Consider the following 18,346-nt stretch of genomic DNA (forward strand, 5'->3'; position numbering starts at 1 on the left):
ATATTTCAGTGGGACCACTAACTTGCTGTCGAGCTCCCTCAGACAGTTCAGCAGCAGGCGAGCACGCTCTCTGGAGAGGCGCGCTACCATGGTGACCGAGTCCAGCTCCATCCCGAGAAAAGAGATCCTTTGCACCGGGGCGAGTTTGCTCTTTTCCCAGTTGACCTGCAACCCCAATAGGCGGAGATGCCGGAGCACCTCGTCTCTGTGCGCAGTCAATTGCTCCCGAGAGTGGGCTAAAATCAGCCAGTCGTCAAGATAATTGAGTATGCGGATACCCGCAAGCCGCAGAGGCGCTAGGGCACCCTCCGCGAGTTTGGTGAAGACCCGCGGAGACAGAGAGAGCCCGAAGGGGAGGACCTTGTACTGCCATGCTCGACCTTCGAACGCAAACCGCAGAAACTGACGGTGGCGTGGAAGAATGGAGACATGAAAATACGTGTCCTTCAGGTCTATGGCTGCAAACCAATCCTGAGGACGAACGCATCGGAGGATGTGCCTCTGTGTAAGCATTCTGAACAACAGCTTGTGAAGGCAGCGATTCAAAACGCGCAGATCTAGGATTGGCCGTGACCCACCGCTCTTTTTGGGTACGATGAAGTACGGGCTGTAAAACCCGCTCTCCATCTCGGCTGGAGGTACCGGCTCGATTGCACCCTTCGCCAGGAGGGCAGCAATCTCCTCTCGCAAGACAGGGGCGGACAGGGGATTGACCCTGGTGAAATACACGCCCGTGAACCTGGGAGGCCGTTTGAAGAACTGTAGTTCGTAGCCGAGTCTAATCGTGCGTATGAGCCACCGCGAGGGGCTGGTCCGCGCTAACCAGGCAGGCAGAGCCCTCGCTAATGACTTCATCGCAGCAATCGTTGACCTACCCGCGGAGAGGCAGCGCGGAGCGGGTGTGCTGATCCGGGGAGCGCGAGGGTCCCGCAGAAGAGCTGGAGGAGAGCGATTCGCTCTGGCTCCGCACCCTGACTCCTGAGAGGGGGCTTGGGGGCTGGGAGAAAGGAGACCATCCCCCCAGCGCCCGAGAGCCGCTGGCGTAGCATGCAACCCTGCGAGCTGAGAGGCAGCGCGTCCCAGACTGGCAGGGCTTGAGCTGTCACATCCGGGGAAGGGAGAAAATGCTCTTTGATCGAAACTTTGGTGGCACTGAAAAGTACCGTTGGAATATGGGCCCCGCCCTCCAGCGGGGAAAGAGCAAGTCTCCTCTTCTCCGGATGGCCTGTCTCAGGGACGCTTCGCGGTCCGTTTACCGGACTTAGCGGCGCCCTGGGCAGGAGGGGCTACCGGCTTTCGGCGTGCTCAACGTGCCCGCTTCGCCGGAGCCGGGGGTGGGGCCCTCGGCGAGGAGCAGCGGAGGTGGATGGCTCGGCCGGGGATGGAGCGGGCTTACGGCCCCGCCGATAGATGACATTGCCCATCGCATCCGACTGCTCCTTCACCGCCTTGAACTCCTGGGTGAATTCACCGACGGTGTCGCCGAACAGGCCAGCCTGGGATATGGGCGCGTCAAGAAAGCGAACTTTGTCAACATCGCGCATATCTGCCAGGGTTAGCCAGAGGTGGCGTTCCTGGACCACAAGTGTGGACATCGTCTTCCCCAGTGCGCACGCGGCGGACTTAGTGGTCCGGAGAGCATAGTCGGTCGCCGTGTGCAGCTCGTGTAACAAGCCTGGGTTAGACCCACCCTTGTGCAGCTCAGCCAGCGCCTGCGCTTGGTAGCGCTGGTAGGTGGCCATCGCGTGCAAGGGGGAAGCTGCCTGGCCCGCAGCCTTGTAAGCTCTAGCTCCGAGGGAGGCAGATAACCTACAGGCTTTGGACGGGAGACGGGGCGGACCGCGCAAAGCGGGGGCGTCACGCGGACAAAGATTGACCGCAATGGCGCGCTCCACCTGCGGGATCGCCTCATACCCCCTGGCAGCTTCACTATCCAGGGTGGTAAGGGCGGAGGCGGACGCAGCGCGGGCAGAGAAAGGTGCCCTCCAGGACTGCGTGAGCCTACTGTGCACTTCCGGGAAGAAGGGGACGAGAGGCTTCGAAGGCTTCGCCTTTTGATCCTCTACGTAACACCCATCTAGTCGGTCCGGCCGCGGGGCTGGGGGATAAACCATTTCCAACCCGACGGCCGAAGCAGCCCGAGAAAGCACAGCCAACATGTCCGCTTCAGGATCCGTTTTGACGGCGCTCGCTTGCCCAGAGGGGGCGAGCGGGTCCGGATCATCGTCGGACAATGAAAGCCCACCCTCCGATGCCGCGGAGGACATCTGATCTCCGGTGTCAGCGAGCGTGAGAGCTACCATCTGATTAGACGGATCACTCCCAGTACCCGAAGCTTGGATGGAGCGCTTGGAGGAGCGAGAGGTCCGCGAGCCCTTGGGCGGCGGATTATCTCTCGCTGGAGCCCTCAGATCTGCCCGAGCGCCCGCTGCAGAGCAGGGGGCGACTGGGGTGGCTTGCTCTCTTACGAAAGCTAACCGCGATCTCAACTGCGCAACGGTCATGGCATCGCAGTGACGACATGAACCGCCCCCGAGCACCACATTAACATGCTGGACCCCCAAACATGTAATGCAGTGATCGTGCCCATCATCCAGAGCCAGGAAACCCCCGCAACCAGAAACGCACAGTCGGAGCGCCATCCTGAAAAGGACGTGCTGCACGACTGTGTTGCTCTTTTAGGATGCTTTGCAGCAATACGCACCGCTCTTGGAGGACCGGACCCAAAGGGACGCCAGGCAAGGGAGAAACCCAGCTCGACCGTCTGCCGCTGCGTGGACTCGCTCTGGACCGGGAGACACTCGTTCGCTCGAAGTGGCTGTAGACAGCAGGAGGAACCCTCATGAAGCTCGATCAAAAAAAGTCTCTGAAGCGAAAAGGATAGTGTCTGCTGGCGCCAGGTGTGCTTATATGCTCAGTTAATTAAGCCTATGCAGTACACCTGCGCAGGCTTGCGCTGCCAATTCATTTTTAATTGGCCCGTTCAATACTCTTTCAGACGAGTAGCTTCTGAACCGAATCTCCCATTTGTTGATTTAGAACATCAAATCCACTTATAGTGCTGGAGTTCCCCCCGAAGGGGAACCAGAGTTTCTTAACCCATTTATCTTCGTTTTGAATAATCCCTCTTCCACCCCTACTCCCCCTCTCTAGATTAGGCGACACAGCGGCCCAGTGGTTAGCACTGTTGCCTCACAGCAAGAATGTCACAGGTTAACGTCCCTACTGAACCATTGACATTTGTGTGGAGTTTACTCATTCTCCCTGTGCTCGTGTGAGTTTTTCTCAGTTTCCTCCAACAGTACAAAAACACATGACCTATGTAAAATGAACCTTCTAAATTGGCACCATAGTCAAGCTCTTAGTAAGCCTTATATCTCCCTTTAGCCAACCCTATATCTGTCATTAGAACAGAAACAAGTTGGGGGAGTTAATCGAGATCTACCTTAGCTCAAACTCCCCTCTCGCCCTGTTTACAGAAGGGAGTCCAGGCCTTGAGGATCTTATGAGCTTAGGGCTCTCTCCCGTGACAACATGCCAAACAAGTGTGAACTCTTGAATACATATCAAGTTACTACAAATTAATACTTTCATGAAATTATATTATTAAGGGGAAAGTCTGAATGTGTGAATATAAAACTAACTTTACCTCTATTAACTCTATGTGGTTTCACATACCAAGGGCTGTTTTTTGGGAACCTTGGTGGTTTGGATTTTTTACTCTGATGAGACTTTGATATTAAGAAAATTCCACTTTTATTGTCTAAATTCCATAGTCAACTACTCTTCTGGAAAATTATATTCACACGCAACTTTTGTCCACATTGCTCGGTTCTGTGGACTAATAGAACAATACTGATAAACAGGAAATCAATATTTAAAACTGAATGGTTTGTAAAGGAAATTCTCTTTGTTACTGACATGGATTGTAAAAGTATTTTATTGGATCATTCAAGATTTGTTGAACACTAATGTAAACTGTACTTAAAGAAAGTAATTAAAAATCTGTAGAGCTTTTCCTATAACCTTGATTTACCTAATTCAAAGTACTTAGACTTATTCTGATGTTACTCCGTTATTGCCAAATTAATCAATTAAGTAATCACAAATTACTAGACAAAAATTTCAAGAATAAGGTAGCTACAGATGCTTTAAAAGCTAAATTGTTCCATGATTATGATAAACACAATGTGCAGGTAAACCTTTCTGGTATGATGGAAAAAGTCTTCTCTAAATACATTCACTGGCCAATTACACTTAAAGTCAAAGAAAGACATTTCAAAATTTGTCACAGGATTCATCCTGTTTCTAATTTTCTACAAAAGTGATTTAAATTCGATAAGGCAGAATGTACCTTCTGTGGATTTACTGAGGCAAACTTTAAAACATCTATTTTGTACTTGCCCCATTTCATGCAAATTGTGGAGTGATGTTTAGAGAATGGCTGGCATTAAACATGTCAAACATCTCTGTTTTTAACATCCACTGTATTCTCTTGTATTATGATGGGTTTAATAAGTCAATATCAGACATTGTGAATATTGTTTTTTCTACTTGCTAAATCCCATATAAGTAAGAATGTTCCCCATGCTTTGAACATTTCCAAAACAAACTTAAACTCTTTTAGTTCTCACTGAAATTACTTAAAAAATGTTGTGCCCAAAAATTATCATCAGCCATTAATAGTTTTTTTGTTTTGAGTTTTATTTATCCATTTTTTGTATTGCCTTACCTGTAATATAAACCCCCTAGGTTTAATGCTAAATGATTTGTACTTGTTTTGCTACTATGTTGTTACCTCTATGAGATTTTTTATTCTATGTTTATTAAAACCAAAACAAAAAAAACATTCTTACTCTATGTGATCTGCTCTTTACATAGGCGGTTGCCTAACATGGCGCCCTGCGGTGGTCGGTAGCAGTAAAATGTGTCTCCCAACAGTTTCAACAGAAAGAAGCAGTCAGTGAAATAACAAATAAATCAGAAATTAAAAATAGAAACATTTTCAAGTGTGATCGCATGTTCGTGTGGAATAAATGTTTTTTTAAAATGAACATAAGTGTAACATCTGCTGTTGTACAGAGATATGACCAGCTCAAAATTGCAACATAGGAGAGACAATGGGTTTATTAACAAATAACATAATTAACAAAGACTATTTAAAGCAAACTTAGTCAATATGTGGAGATCAGTGGTGAATGGTGTCAACTGAGCTCGTCATCTAAACTTTAACCAAATGAACAAACCGACTGACAGGAAGAAGGTCTGGATTATAGAGCTATCTTCAAACATCAGATGTTGAGCTCTTTCTAGAAGAACAGATCATGAGTCTGAGATCACACATCCACAAATCACCAACCAGTCTCTGCAGACCACAAAATCACACACACACAAAAAACAAGCAGATCCAAGTACAACAAGAAATATTAAACGGTTTATATAAAAGTGTTGTAAAAGTTTTCAAGAATTAAATTTCTGTTTTCACTAATACTGCAAACAACTGAGCCACTACTGAGTCTCTTCTGTTATCAATTAGTTTTTTTTATCAATATGCAAATTAATGGTTTTATTTTTCAGAATAAGGTAAATAATTAGATCAGATGTTCACATAAATGTACAAATACTCAAGGCTGAAGTTTTATTTCAAACAGTCAATGAGCTTCATTATATGGATGTTTAAAGGATATCCTTTATAATACTGAGACAGATATTGTCAAAAGGTTGTGTGTGTGTATGTGTTGTAACATAAAAAACATGAACTAATAAACAATAAAATAGTAAAAAAAAATTAAATAAGAATGCATATGTTCACCCTGTCAAGGATGGATTTGTGACCGGGTGGACATAACAGGGAGGACATTTTTGGCTAAAGATATCATTTATTCAACACAGGTTGTAACTGCTGCTAAAGTTTAAAAGCTACATTTTAATATCTGAATTAAAAAAAATAAAAAAATAAATTTCATGAATATTTCACTCTGACAGGGTGGACATGTTAAGCTTGACAACATTCATTTTCAAACACAATATGAGGAAAAATTGGAAACATAAGTGTATTTACTGATATTTACTGTGTGCACAGCAGATGTTTTCACCTCCTCTGAAGAAAAGCAAATTGGGCATGAGAATGCCAATGAGTACATCAGAGGATTTCTTAAAGGGGCATTTACCACATCAGGACATGGTGGACAGCAATTTTAAGGACATGTGCAAAATGATTAATGATATTATTAAAACAAAATAAAAGTTATTAAATGACTTTTTTTATCAAATAACTTGTTAAAAAATAAGAATATTTTAAAAATCTTTTTAATTTAATCTAATTTACCTACTTTTTAGAAGTTGTCTGAGCAGTGTGTGGGACATGACAAAATCACATCCATTAAATGAAAGAAACGGCAAAAATTGACAAAATTTTCTGCTTTAAACTCTTAGTGGATTAAAAACGTTTTTTTTTAAAAAATGTCTTAGAAATGTTTAGAGTAAAGGTTTTGATCAACTCCAAATACTGAACATATGTGTGTCTGTGTAGAAATGTATAAACAAGTCATGACTGCGCCAGTAAGTAACAATAAAAAGCTAAACAAAAAGACTTTTATTTTGGCGTGGCGTGTGACGTCATAAGGCTGCGCCGCTCCTGCGCTGTGATTCCACTGGAAAGAGGTTTGTTTTAAAGCTTTTACATGAATATAAAGCGATTGATTAAAGTGTCACGTTTTTACCCAAAAGTAAATTATGTACCTGCCATTAACAATATCATTTTAACTCTTTATACAACGTAGTACTCATTTACTCACAATAATGAGGGCTAATGTTTAAATAAAGCAACAGAAAAGTCTGTAAGTGTTTTAATGAAGGTTAAATTTATTAAATAGCATAATGGCATTTCATTCTAAGTATACATCACTATAAGAAATAAAGTACTAGTTTTGTTTGGGTCATTTGTGGCATTTTGTTTCTTGCTCAGACTTACTCTTTTACCTGATTTCTGTTTGTTAATTACTCTCATATAAAGAAACTGTTGAAGAGAAGTTATTTTGTTTCTGTTCATTGTTTTATTTATTTAAACAGGGCATTTTAATGTTTTGTTCATTTTAAACAGAATAAAGTGTCCAAACACAGAGAAAAACTCCTGCTGAAGCGACTGATCTCCACACTGTTATAAAGATGGCGTTTATTAAAGAGGAGAGTGAAGATGTGAAGATTGAAGAAACGTTCAGAGTCAAACAGGAAGATCTGCAGGAACAAACAGGTTGGTTTTCATTCTCAAAGACCAACTCAGTCATTTGATCCTCATTCAGATATATTTTAATAATAAGAATACTAAATTAAATCCATCTTGCAGCCCTGAGTGTGCTGCCTAGTTCTCCTAAATGCACATAAACTCTCATTGAAAGACAGGAATGACTTTCTTGTTCTTATCTCTTTTTGTAATTTTTTTATGTATTATTAGTCTCTTATTTTATCTACCTTCTTGAGTTTATTGCTTTTCTTTTTCTTCTACTGTTTGTAAAGCGTCCTGGAGCACTGGCACTATATAAAATAAATAAAAACTATAAATTAAAAAAAAAAGTTTAACTAAGCTGACGATATTTGACCTACAGTATTCTCATAGAAGATATCTGCTATTATGGTTATAGTGTTGGCTTACCACTTTTCATTTGCATATGTCATGTTGATCACAATTTCCCTTTTTCATCAACTTCTTTATGGGTTTAAACTTGTTTATAGTAGTTGTTGCTAGTTCTCACAGATATTATCTGAGTTAGAATTACATCTTTATTATAATAACTAATTTCCAGGGCTATTGTGTTTAAACAGGGCTTCTGCAGGGTCTTAAAATGTCTTAAATTCCAAAGTCTTAAATCTTGTTTTAAAATAATCTTTATTTTCATTTGTTCATGTTTTGCTACCCAATCTGGCCAAAACCCATACAATCACCAACAATCCATCTCAATAAAACTTCAAAAAGGTCATTTTTACTCTATTTATCATAATGGTTTAATTATTTTCCTTACAATAACATTTGTTTAAATGTGCTCCATGTATTTACTGCTGAGGACATTGACCTGGACATATTGTTGTGCAGAGAGTTAGTTTATTATAGTTTTTTAAACTTTTAAAACATTTGATCATTTTTTATTATTTTTTCAAAGAAAGTTCATGTTTGGAAAAGTGTATGGATATAAGTAAAGCTTGCTTGTTTTTACACAATAATTTTCTAATAATCTTTTGCTAATAAATATATAAAATATTGTGTTTTTATTATTCATTTATTATTGTGTTATTAAATGTATAAAATTATAATATTTTTTGATAGGGCAAATAAAAATCTTTTCCATCTGGGCCATTTGAAAAATTCCTTTGCCTTTAGCCCTTTATGAGTCTAAAATTTCATTCATAATGGTCTTAAAAATGTCATAAAAGTCTTGCTTTTTACTTGGCGAAATGTACAGAAACCCTGGTTTAAATTATATTGTTTATAATAACTTATATTATTTCATTTTTAACAATCAATTAAATTACACAGCGGTTTTATATCAAAAGTTTATAATGATATGAAATATACTACAGTTTGATGGTAAAATATAACCCTTTAAGCGATGGCTGTTATTTGTTTCAGTATTCAAACATTAAATAACGAATGCAGCAAGTGAAATAAAAAATGAATATGAAACAACACGTATATAGAAGGATTTAAACCATAAAAAGGACTATTATGTTTAGCATAATGCTGCTCTTTTATTTTTTGTATTTCATTTTATTAAGATAACGAACAAGCTGTAGGCAAATTATTGCTTGACGATTTAGAAAATATTTGCGTAACTATATTAAAGATCCCAGAGAACAAAAAACAAAAACACAGAAACATGTTACATGCATAAATGTCAAGCGTGTGTATAACTGAATCATATAATGGCCTATAGCTGAAATGATGAAAATTGCTCATTTGATTTTTATAAAACATTTGTCAAAACCTAGTAATATTTTTGAGTAAAAGCAATACCGACATTTAAGAATGCATATTAATTTAATTCATTCATTTATTTGACTTGTTTATGGGTGCATATATAGGCTATAATATAAATCACACAACAGTACTTTGGACAGTTACAGTGCCACTCCGTAAAGCTTTCAAGCAAAGTCCTAAAATATTATGAAGAGTTGACTTTGTAGCGTAGACTTTTTGACGGCCGACACTACAACACGTCGTAACTATCCTTCAGGTGGTCTCGCTGGTATCAAATTAACAAGCCGTCTGGGCTTTGAATTAAAAAGTGCAGTTATTTCCTCGTTGTCAAAAGAGTTAGCATGTTTGTGTTCCATGGATATAGTGATGGTGTTGTGGAATTTGAACATCGATGATGTTAAGCGTGTCTTTATTCGCTTTACTTGATGTGCAGCAAAAAATGTCTTTCAGCAACAAATGCAGTCGTTGGTAAAGTTGTCTCCCGAATCAGAGTGAGTTTTGTGCTGTCAAATGCAGCGCTGAGTGCAATAAACTTACATTCAGTCAGGCAAATTAAAAGTCTCATTGCCTTGCAATCAAATTAATCAAGTTCTAGCCATGAATAAAACAATAGGCTATTTTATTATTTCTAAGATTTTAGATGACTGGTTAGTTATTATGTCACACATTATTGTATTCACGTCAATGAAATAATAACTATAATAAATAAAATATCTTCGTAGGAATGTGATGAGTTATTCACTTCTCTGCCAGAATGGCAGGGGAGAGTCATGAAATTTCTAAGCCAGTGGTGCTCAACCCTGTTCCTGGAGATTGACCTTCCTGCAAAGTTCAGCTCCAACCCTGATCAAACACACCTGAACCAATTAATTTTGACTTGAACAGCCCTTGATAATTACAGGCAGGTGTATTTGATATGGGTTGCAACTGAAATCTGCAGGGAGGTCGATCTCCAGGAACAGGGTTGGTCACACCTGTTCTAAGCTAATACCCTAATGCTAGCATTCTGGCAGATCGCCTACTGCACCTTTAACAGCAGCTCAGATTAGAGACTAGAGGGTATTCCAGAAAGCTGGGTTACCTTCCCATCTGCTAAATCCTGAACTCTCGGTTGAGTAACCCAAAACCTGCTTACCGTGAGTTATGTCGGTTCTAAAACGGCTGATAAGAGTTAGTTAAATCAAACTCCTGATGATAACAGTGGGTTAATGCATGCGCACGGCGCATACCTGAAGGCATTCTCAGCAGATCGCCAAATTCACAAGTTACCATAGAAAGTCAAGGTGAGTAAAAAAGACCAGCGCACTTTACAGAGGTGGAGGTTTTAATCACAGATTACACATCTGCATCAATGAAAGAAATATAATATGAGAAATAGATAAGAAAAGAAAAAATAAATAATAAGAACATTTGTTACTTCATTAAATTACACATGCCACCCTCCCTTTTATTGTAATGAAAAATTTAACTTCTCTTTAACAACCTTTTTTAATATGTTGTGTAACCATTCATGCATTTAATTTTCCTGCTATTAATTTCTTTAGACCACAATACAAATGTGTATTGACTAATAAGGCTTACAGAAATTGTAATCCTTCTGGAGCTAGAAGAACTCTATCCAAGAACATAATTAAACACAGAAACATTCTCTGAAAAAATATTATTTGATTAATTGAGCTGTATTAAACACTCTAGAATATTCTTTCTGTCATGCAGTTGATAGAAAGAAGGCTGAGGCATGTCTAACTGCTGTGGGCCACCAGGTGGAGGAGCTGCTCTGTCCCATAAAAAAGGCTCATCAGTGGTTGAGTTCTTTGACTTAAACCACACAATCTGTCACTGTTGTAAGTGATTGTTGTCTGGTAGTTTTAGGTTATTTTTTGCTTTTTGTTTTGCATGCAGACAAAGTTATTTCTGCCTCAACTAACAAGCAGTGTAAGAATTTGTCTGCACTTTTCCATATTTGAATTTGACTATTGTATCACAAAACAATCAATCCATCTCTTTGGTCTGCTTGAGTTACTGAGGTTTCCTCTGGATCAGGCTGCAGGTAGGGTGTCATCATATAAGGCAGAAAAGGGTATCCTCTGTCCTCCAGCAAGTAACAATGTAGTGCCCAGTAATGATTCAATTTTATAATACAAATTTAGTTAAAAGGAACATTGTGTAAAGCAAAATTAGTTTTTTTTTTACTATATTTGTATTATACACTTGAATCATTTGCTCACTGAGATCAGCCATTTAGCCTCAACATAGTGATGAGGTGGGGTCATCACTCAAAACAGTTCAGTGCCAGGCATACTGTACAGATGGTCCTACACACTTTTGCCACATTGTACAGTTGCCTAAAATGCCCTGACGTGAAAACAAAGAGCTGCACTGTATGTTTTCTATGGTAAGCGCAGACCCGCAGTTTGTCACGTTTGATTTCATAAGGTTTGTTAAATGCATTAACGATTCTTTTGAAAAACTACAATGTTCATTCAAATATACAGTTGGCTATGAAAAGAACTATGCACTTATAACTAGGGTTGGGTATTATTTGGTTTTTTTTTCCGATACCGGTGCTAAATTGATACTTTTAAAACAGTACTGGTGCCAAAACAGTGCTTAAACCGATACTTTTTAGCCACAAAATCAATCGACCAAAAAAAAAAAAATTATATATATATATATATATATATATATATATATATATATATATATATATATATATAATCATTATAACTGAACAATATAAATATATATTTATAATACGTTTAAAGAAAATATCAATTCATATTTTATATATTTGAATTGCATTCATATATTTATTTTGATCATTTGTTTGTTAGCATAAATGCAAGATTTGCATTATGCTATTAACGTTACATTAGCTTACTACTAACCTGTGGAAAAGGCTGTCATCAAAATCAGGGAACATCTTTTTTTCTGGGTTTAGGGCTTGTGACTACTTTGACATGGACATCAGTGATCTAATGATTTGCCCTAATCTGAATAAGACAATAATATGATTCAGATGTTTACATGAGTTGCTTTTTAAATGTTACATTCATGATTCCCAGTTACATGTTATAGCACATTCCCCAGTAACATCATTGTGTCACCAGCCTAATGTTTACTCCGCAGTTTGTGTCTGTGGTCCTTTAAGATAATCAAAAATCACTGTTTACATATAAGAGTATTGTCTTAATCATATTAAAATCAGAGTATTGGTGTCCATGTAAACGTACTCAAATAATGTGCCAGATGATGCCACAAGCTGTCCAAGACAGTCCATTCCTCATCTTTAAGGTGATTCCATGAGCCCTTACATTTCATAAGTTTGACGTGTTTCTCTCTTACACACAACTTTTGTAAAGCATCTGTTGCATGTTGGTGTGTTAGAATCCTTGCTTGTAAAATAAAGCCATACTGTAGAATGCTTAGTTTAAGCAAAGTAGATGAACGCAATCATGCGTATTGATGAAGTGAGTTGCTTGCCGCATGCGCCGTACTGCACGCTTTGCCTTCTATAAGCTACAATAACAAGCATCTGACATCCGTATCCCTCAAAGCTGTTTAGAATTAAACATTTAGAGGTAGTATGACACAACGCTTACTTATGAGTGCCTTTAATGCACCCCTTTGTGCTTCTTAAGGGTGTCACACAGTAGATGCGCCACTCAGAGCGAGGCATGGCGTGCACATGACAGTTGATAGTATCACACACCAGACGTGCACATTCGCATGTTATTAAACCCTCCTGTCGTGTTCGCATCCTACCCCTTACTTTAGTGTTCCCGGTCAAAATTGACCGGTCTGTTTTAACTGCTCTTATATTAGCACAAAGATAATTTTTCTCCACCAGATTTTTATTCAACATTCTTCAGCTGTAAACAATGTCTCAAAGTAGTGTTTACATAAATTTACAGAATTAGACATAAAATAACTGATGAAAATAAAAATAGGCGCTGAAAATATATTACAAAATGAACAATAGATGACTGGAATCAAAATACTTTGTTTCATTACTAATAGACAGCTAACTAAGAAAACTATCACAGGGTCTGACCAAAGAAATTTTAATTTTAATCCATCTGAATGATTTATCAACCAGCAAAGCACGAATAAAATGCTGTCCTTTTCTGTGTTCTGAGAGATCAAATTTTCAGTCCTTCAAGTATAACAATATAGGGAATAGTGACTGAGGCTATATATGGTAAGCATGACCCAACAACTAGCTCTAGTTATACTTTAGCCATTTTTGAGCGAGATAATAATGGTCTAATATAATAAAATAATTGTTGCTAAACTAAAAGTGCTCCTGCTAGACTGAGAGATTGGCTAAACGAAAGAAAGAAAGGAAACAAGATTCCTTCTGTGTTTTTTCCAGAGAGAAAAATAAATAAATAAACAAAAAAAATAAAATAAGAAATATAGAAAGAGACACACAGATGGATTCGCATAACAGACACCTGTTTAGTCTGTGTTATCAGGAAGTTGATTCATGTTAGAGGACCCAACACTTTAATAGCAATTCATAACTTACTGCTTTAGTAGTTAATCCATATGAATTTGTATGATCTCATTCATATAGTTTTGTACAATTTGCTTATCTCCTATGAAGATTGGGTTTAGAGGTTGGGTTGGGTGCCATGCCTCCTTTTATAATTCATACAGTTTTGTACGACTGAACTCATATGAATTAGCCACTAAACTGACAAAACGTAAAATAGTTATGTTTATTTGTGAGATCAGGCTGGAGGATCAGCACATAAGCGCGTAAAAGAGATGTGTTCCTGCAAAAGACACTGTTCAGTCTGAAATGAGTGAGTGAGTGGGTGGGTGGGTGAGGGAGTTGAGGTTGTGTGTGGATGGATGTTTTCTGTCAGATGGATGAAAATAATCTGGATACCTATTTATTTCCTATGGCGGTCACTTTTGACCGGGAACACCACAGGTGTTACAAGGTTGATTAAAACACTCAAAATTCAATGAAAGAGGTGCTCATCACTTTTATATGTTCAAGTGCATAGTGTGGGGGATTTCATAGGGCCATGAGGCAATCAGATGTAAAACACAATATTTATGAGTTATTTAAGTTGTAAATCGGTCAGGTTTGACCCGAACACGACAGGAAAGTTCAAATGAAACTATTTAGATGGCGCTCTGTGGCATGGCAAAAATATGAATAGTCATGAGTCGTGCCTGGGCGGCGCTGCGCGGACACTTTTCAGCTTTTGATGAGAGTTTTTAAGACTTAATGAAAAATAATGTTTCATTTATTTATTTCAGACCTAATTGAAGAGATTAAGGTGGATAAAGAGGAACAACATCATGTCAAAATTGAGGAAAAAACTCATTTACAGACTGATGGTATTTTGAAAAGGAGAGACAAGAATCGTTTCACCTGCACTCAGTGTGGAAAGAGTTTTGAAAAACAAAGCTATCTTAAAATTCACATGAGGATCCACACTGGAGAGAAACCATTTACATGCACTCAGTGTGGGAAGAGTTTTAACTGCTCATCACACCTTAAACTACACATGAGGATTCACACTGGAGAGAAACCATACACATGCACTCAGTGTGGGAAGAGATTCATCCGCTCATTCTCCCTTAATAAACACATGATGATCCACACTGGAGAGAAACCATTTACATGCACTCAGTGTGGGAAGAGTTTCAGGCAATCATCATCCCTTAATAAACACATGATGATCCACACTGGAGAGAAACCATTCACGTGCACTCAGTGTGGGAAGAGATTCATCCGCTCATCATCCCTTAATCTACACATGAGGATCCACACCGGAGAGAAACCATTTACATGCACTCAGTGTGGGAAGAGTTTCAGCCAATCATCAACCCTTAATAAACACATGATGATCCACACTGGAGAGAAACCATACACATGCACTCAGTGTGAAAAGAGTTTCAGCTACTCATCACACCTTTATCTACACATAAGAATCCACACTGGAGAGAAACCATTCGCATGCACTCTGTGTGGGAAGAGTTTCAGCTGCTCATCATCCCTTAATCAACACATCAGGATCCACACTGGAGAGAAACCATTCACATGCACTCAGTGTGGGAAGAGTTTCAGCCGCTCATCATCCCTTAATCAACACATGAGGGTCCACACTGGAGAGAAACCATTCACATGCACTCATTGTGGGAAGAGTTTCAGCCGACCATGGTCCCTTAATTTACACATGATGAGACACACTGGGGAGAGACCATTTACTTGCACTTAAGCCACGGTCACACTGGACTTTTCTCCCCATAGACTTCCATTTATAAGCACACACATGCATCAGATCGGAAATGGAAGTTCGTGTGTCAAGTTTCACAGTTCACTGCATTGCAAAGTTCAAGCTTGGAGAACTCTGACCTGCGTAATTGCATCAGTTGACTGAGTGAGACCAATCACAGATCAAAACATGAACTCTCTGGATAGAAATGTAAAATATGGACCAATCACTCACTTTTTTTTAATGTCTAATCATCTTGTTTAATCCGCCCCTTTTCGCCGCACCGTTCAACAGAATATCGCATGCATAAACTCTAGTGTGACCACAGCTTCGGTGTGGGAAGAGTTTCAGTAACTCCTCAGACCCTAATAAACGCATGAAGACTCCCACTGGAGAGAAACCATTCACATGCACTCAGTGTGGGAAGAGTTTAAACCGATCAGCAAATCTTAATAAAGGCATGAAGATCCACACTGGTGTGAAAGACTATATGTGCTTTGAGTGTGAGAAGACTTATATTACAAACTGCACAAGACGTTTCATACTGGAGAGACTGTGCAAGTGTTCACACTCTGACGAGGTTTAATCAGTTAACACATCTGAAAACAGAAGAGGATTCACTGGAGAGAAACTGTACAGATCTGATCAGTGTTTACAGAATTTCACTCATTTGGTTCAAAATGTTTGAAAAGGCTGAGTGATGATTTACTGTTTTCCAACACTCCTACACTGCAGTAGGTGGGGTTGTAAATGTGTTGCACTCATTGCGTTTACCCTAAACACAATGATGGCGGTTGAGTGAAGAACAGTTTCATAAACATCTGGCAAACAGCGCCTCTGCGGCTTAAAATCTCTTTGCAAGTGATTGTACAGGTGCGTATACATCTGTACTCCACTCTTCAGTGTATTCATGTAACTAGTGTTGTTTTGGATGATGTTCTCTGTCTGACTCCCTGAATGAGAAACAAATCACTGGGAAGACACCGCACATCAAAGAAGGTGGAGCTCCAGGACGGTTAGTTTGCAGTAAACCAAGTCTTCAAGTTTAAAAAGCCCATTCAATTGTCCTGTGTTGCATCTTTTATTAGTAAAGTTTCTTTACTTTTAGGTTTAAAGGGGTGGTCCACTATGATATCATATTTTAAACTTTAGCTGATGTTTAATGTAGGTGTGTGAACATAAACAACATCTCTGAATGCAAAAAGTTCTAAGTTCAATGCAAAGGGAGACCTTTGTTTTTACAGAGTTAGCTTAGCAAAGCCTACAATGATCAAATTTTGGGGACTACAAAAAATACTTCCAGGCCTTGTGAGATCACAGAAGTTCGTTACTGCGCATCCAAACTGAGCAGGTAAGGCCCGTGGCCAGAGGCCCTGTAACGTTATAGCAGAGATCAAGCTAAAAATGCGTCTAAACGCTGCTATTTCCACAGAGCTTCATCTGTTTCTGTATTTGGGCTTCCAAAGGACACGACACAAAGACAGAAGTGCTTACAGTTCAATATTAACTATGTTCCAGAGAATTTTAAAATACACAGCAAGCATGATTTGACAAAACAGCTCCAGAATCTCTCCCAGTTCAGTGCTGGATTTGGCTAAAATCTCAAAGCAGAAGCTGTCAGGTACAACCAGTAAGTGTTTTTATTAGTTAAAATTGATCATGACATGTACAGTGTCTAGCGTTAATGGTATGCTGTAGCAACGATGTAAACAATGGGTAATGCTGCTTTGCGGGCAAACGATTTAGCTACAAATTCATATTTATCAGTCAAACTGCTGTGAACACACACACACATTCACACACACTCCACCAGCACGTTCGTGTCTCTTATGTGTGTGCGCGTGCGCGACTGGCGCAACTGATTGTCCTCAGGCAGCTTTTCTATGCGTTTCACATCTCAGATAATGAAGTCGCAAAAGATATGTGGATGATTCATATTACACCTGCATATTCCGGATACACGTAAAAGCCATCATGTTATGCGTTGAGTTAAAAAAATACAGTGCTAGCAGCAGAAAAATAAATCTGTATTTTATCTGTATATAATAAAACTATATTACAGAAAATAACTTAATCCAAGCATCAGAGAAAAAGAAAGTCCTGCGCACATGCGCTTGTTACAGAAAGTTCACACATTCACACACACACACACACACACATACACACATAGACGCACACGCTATTAAAGGAGCTGTTTACATTTACATTTGTTACAGACAATTGACAGATGTTATTTTAGAGAGCAGGCAGGAGGTTGACACAGCAGAAAGGCGCATGCTTTTATGGGCGTGACGTGGACCCGATTCGTTAATCGCAGCACATTATAACGATGACCAATCAAGAGTCACTTAAGGGCGGGCTTTTCAGAGGAACTTGGAAATTTGACAGTTGTTTTCATGTTAGCTGAGTAGCTGCGTATAATCAAAGTGAGATATATGAAAAAATAAAAAATAACGCAAATTCCTTCAAGTGAAACATGAGCACACATTGCTTTGCATCTTATAAATACAACCAAGCCTTAAAATTACATTGTGGACCACCTCGTTAATGGCTAGAGTGACGTTTCTAATTTGCTCATGTTTTGCTGTGGATATATGAATGGTCTCGTTAGAAAGTTATTGTTCTAAATCATAATTGGTGCATTGCTGGTAATAGTCAAATGCAAGCATTCCCAAATTACTGCCAGAATTTTATAAAAAAAAATAAAATAAAAACTTTTGTTTTGTTGACCTGTTGGTTGAGGCTAATACAATTACTCCTGTTTTCCATTGTACACATAGGCCGGTATAAGATTCTGGTATGATAACCTTGGATTAAAAAAAATCAGTTTCTCAATATTGTGATTACTGCTCTAAAATATATTCTCTTTAAATGTCTGGGAAAAAACAAAACCTTTTCCCTTTTGAGCACGATATATTTTATTTTGAGAAACAATTTAAAGTTTTTTTGGAATAGTAAAGATGGTAATAGTAAAGAATAAAAATGAATTATTGACTTCTGATTTCTTTATTAGCTTCAAAAACTTCTTTACATTTTAAAATGGCATTTTTGTATATCTTTTGTGCTGGAGATAATTTTGTCCTAAAAAAACAAAAACAAATAAAAAACGTATTAAAAACAAAGAAAAAAAATACAT

General features: G+C 39.1%; 1 protein-coding gene across 2 annotated transcripts; it reads left to right on the forward strand.

Annotated features, from left to right (window-relative positions):
- The first annotated feature begins 6,607 nt into the window (after window positions 1-6,607).
- Window positions 6,608-18,021, forward strand: LOC137489470 (uncharacterized). Of its 2 annotated transcripts, XR_012402244.1 has the most exons (4): window positions 6,608-6,663; window positions 7,103-7,252; window positions 14,249-16,561; window positions 16,643-18,021. XR_012402244.1 is itself a non-coding variant. In XM_073947844.1 (3 exons), exons 2-3 carry the CDS (start codon window positions 7,168-7,170, stop codon window positions 15,211-15,213), a joined length of 1,050 nt encoding a protein of 349 aa, XP_073803945.1. In that variant the 5' UTR covers window positions 6,608-6,663; window positions 7,103-7,167; the 3' UTR covers window positions 15,214-18,021. The 2 variants fall into 2 exon arrangements, 1 of the variants encoding a protein (XP_073803945.1); XM_073947844.1 differs by having other exon boundaries at window positions 14,249-18,021.
- The last annotated feature ends 325 nt before the right edge of the window (window positions 18,022-18,346 follow it).

The sequence above is a fragment of the Danio rerio genome, chromosome 4 (genome assembly GCF_049306965.1).
Source record: "Danio rerio strain Tuebingen ecotype United States chromosome 4, GRCz12tu, whole genome shotgun sequence".
NCBI classification, from domain to species: domain Eukaryota; kingdom Metazoa; phylum Chordata; class Actinopteri; order Cypriniformes; family Danionidae; genus Danio; species Danio rerio.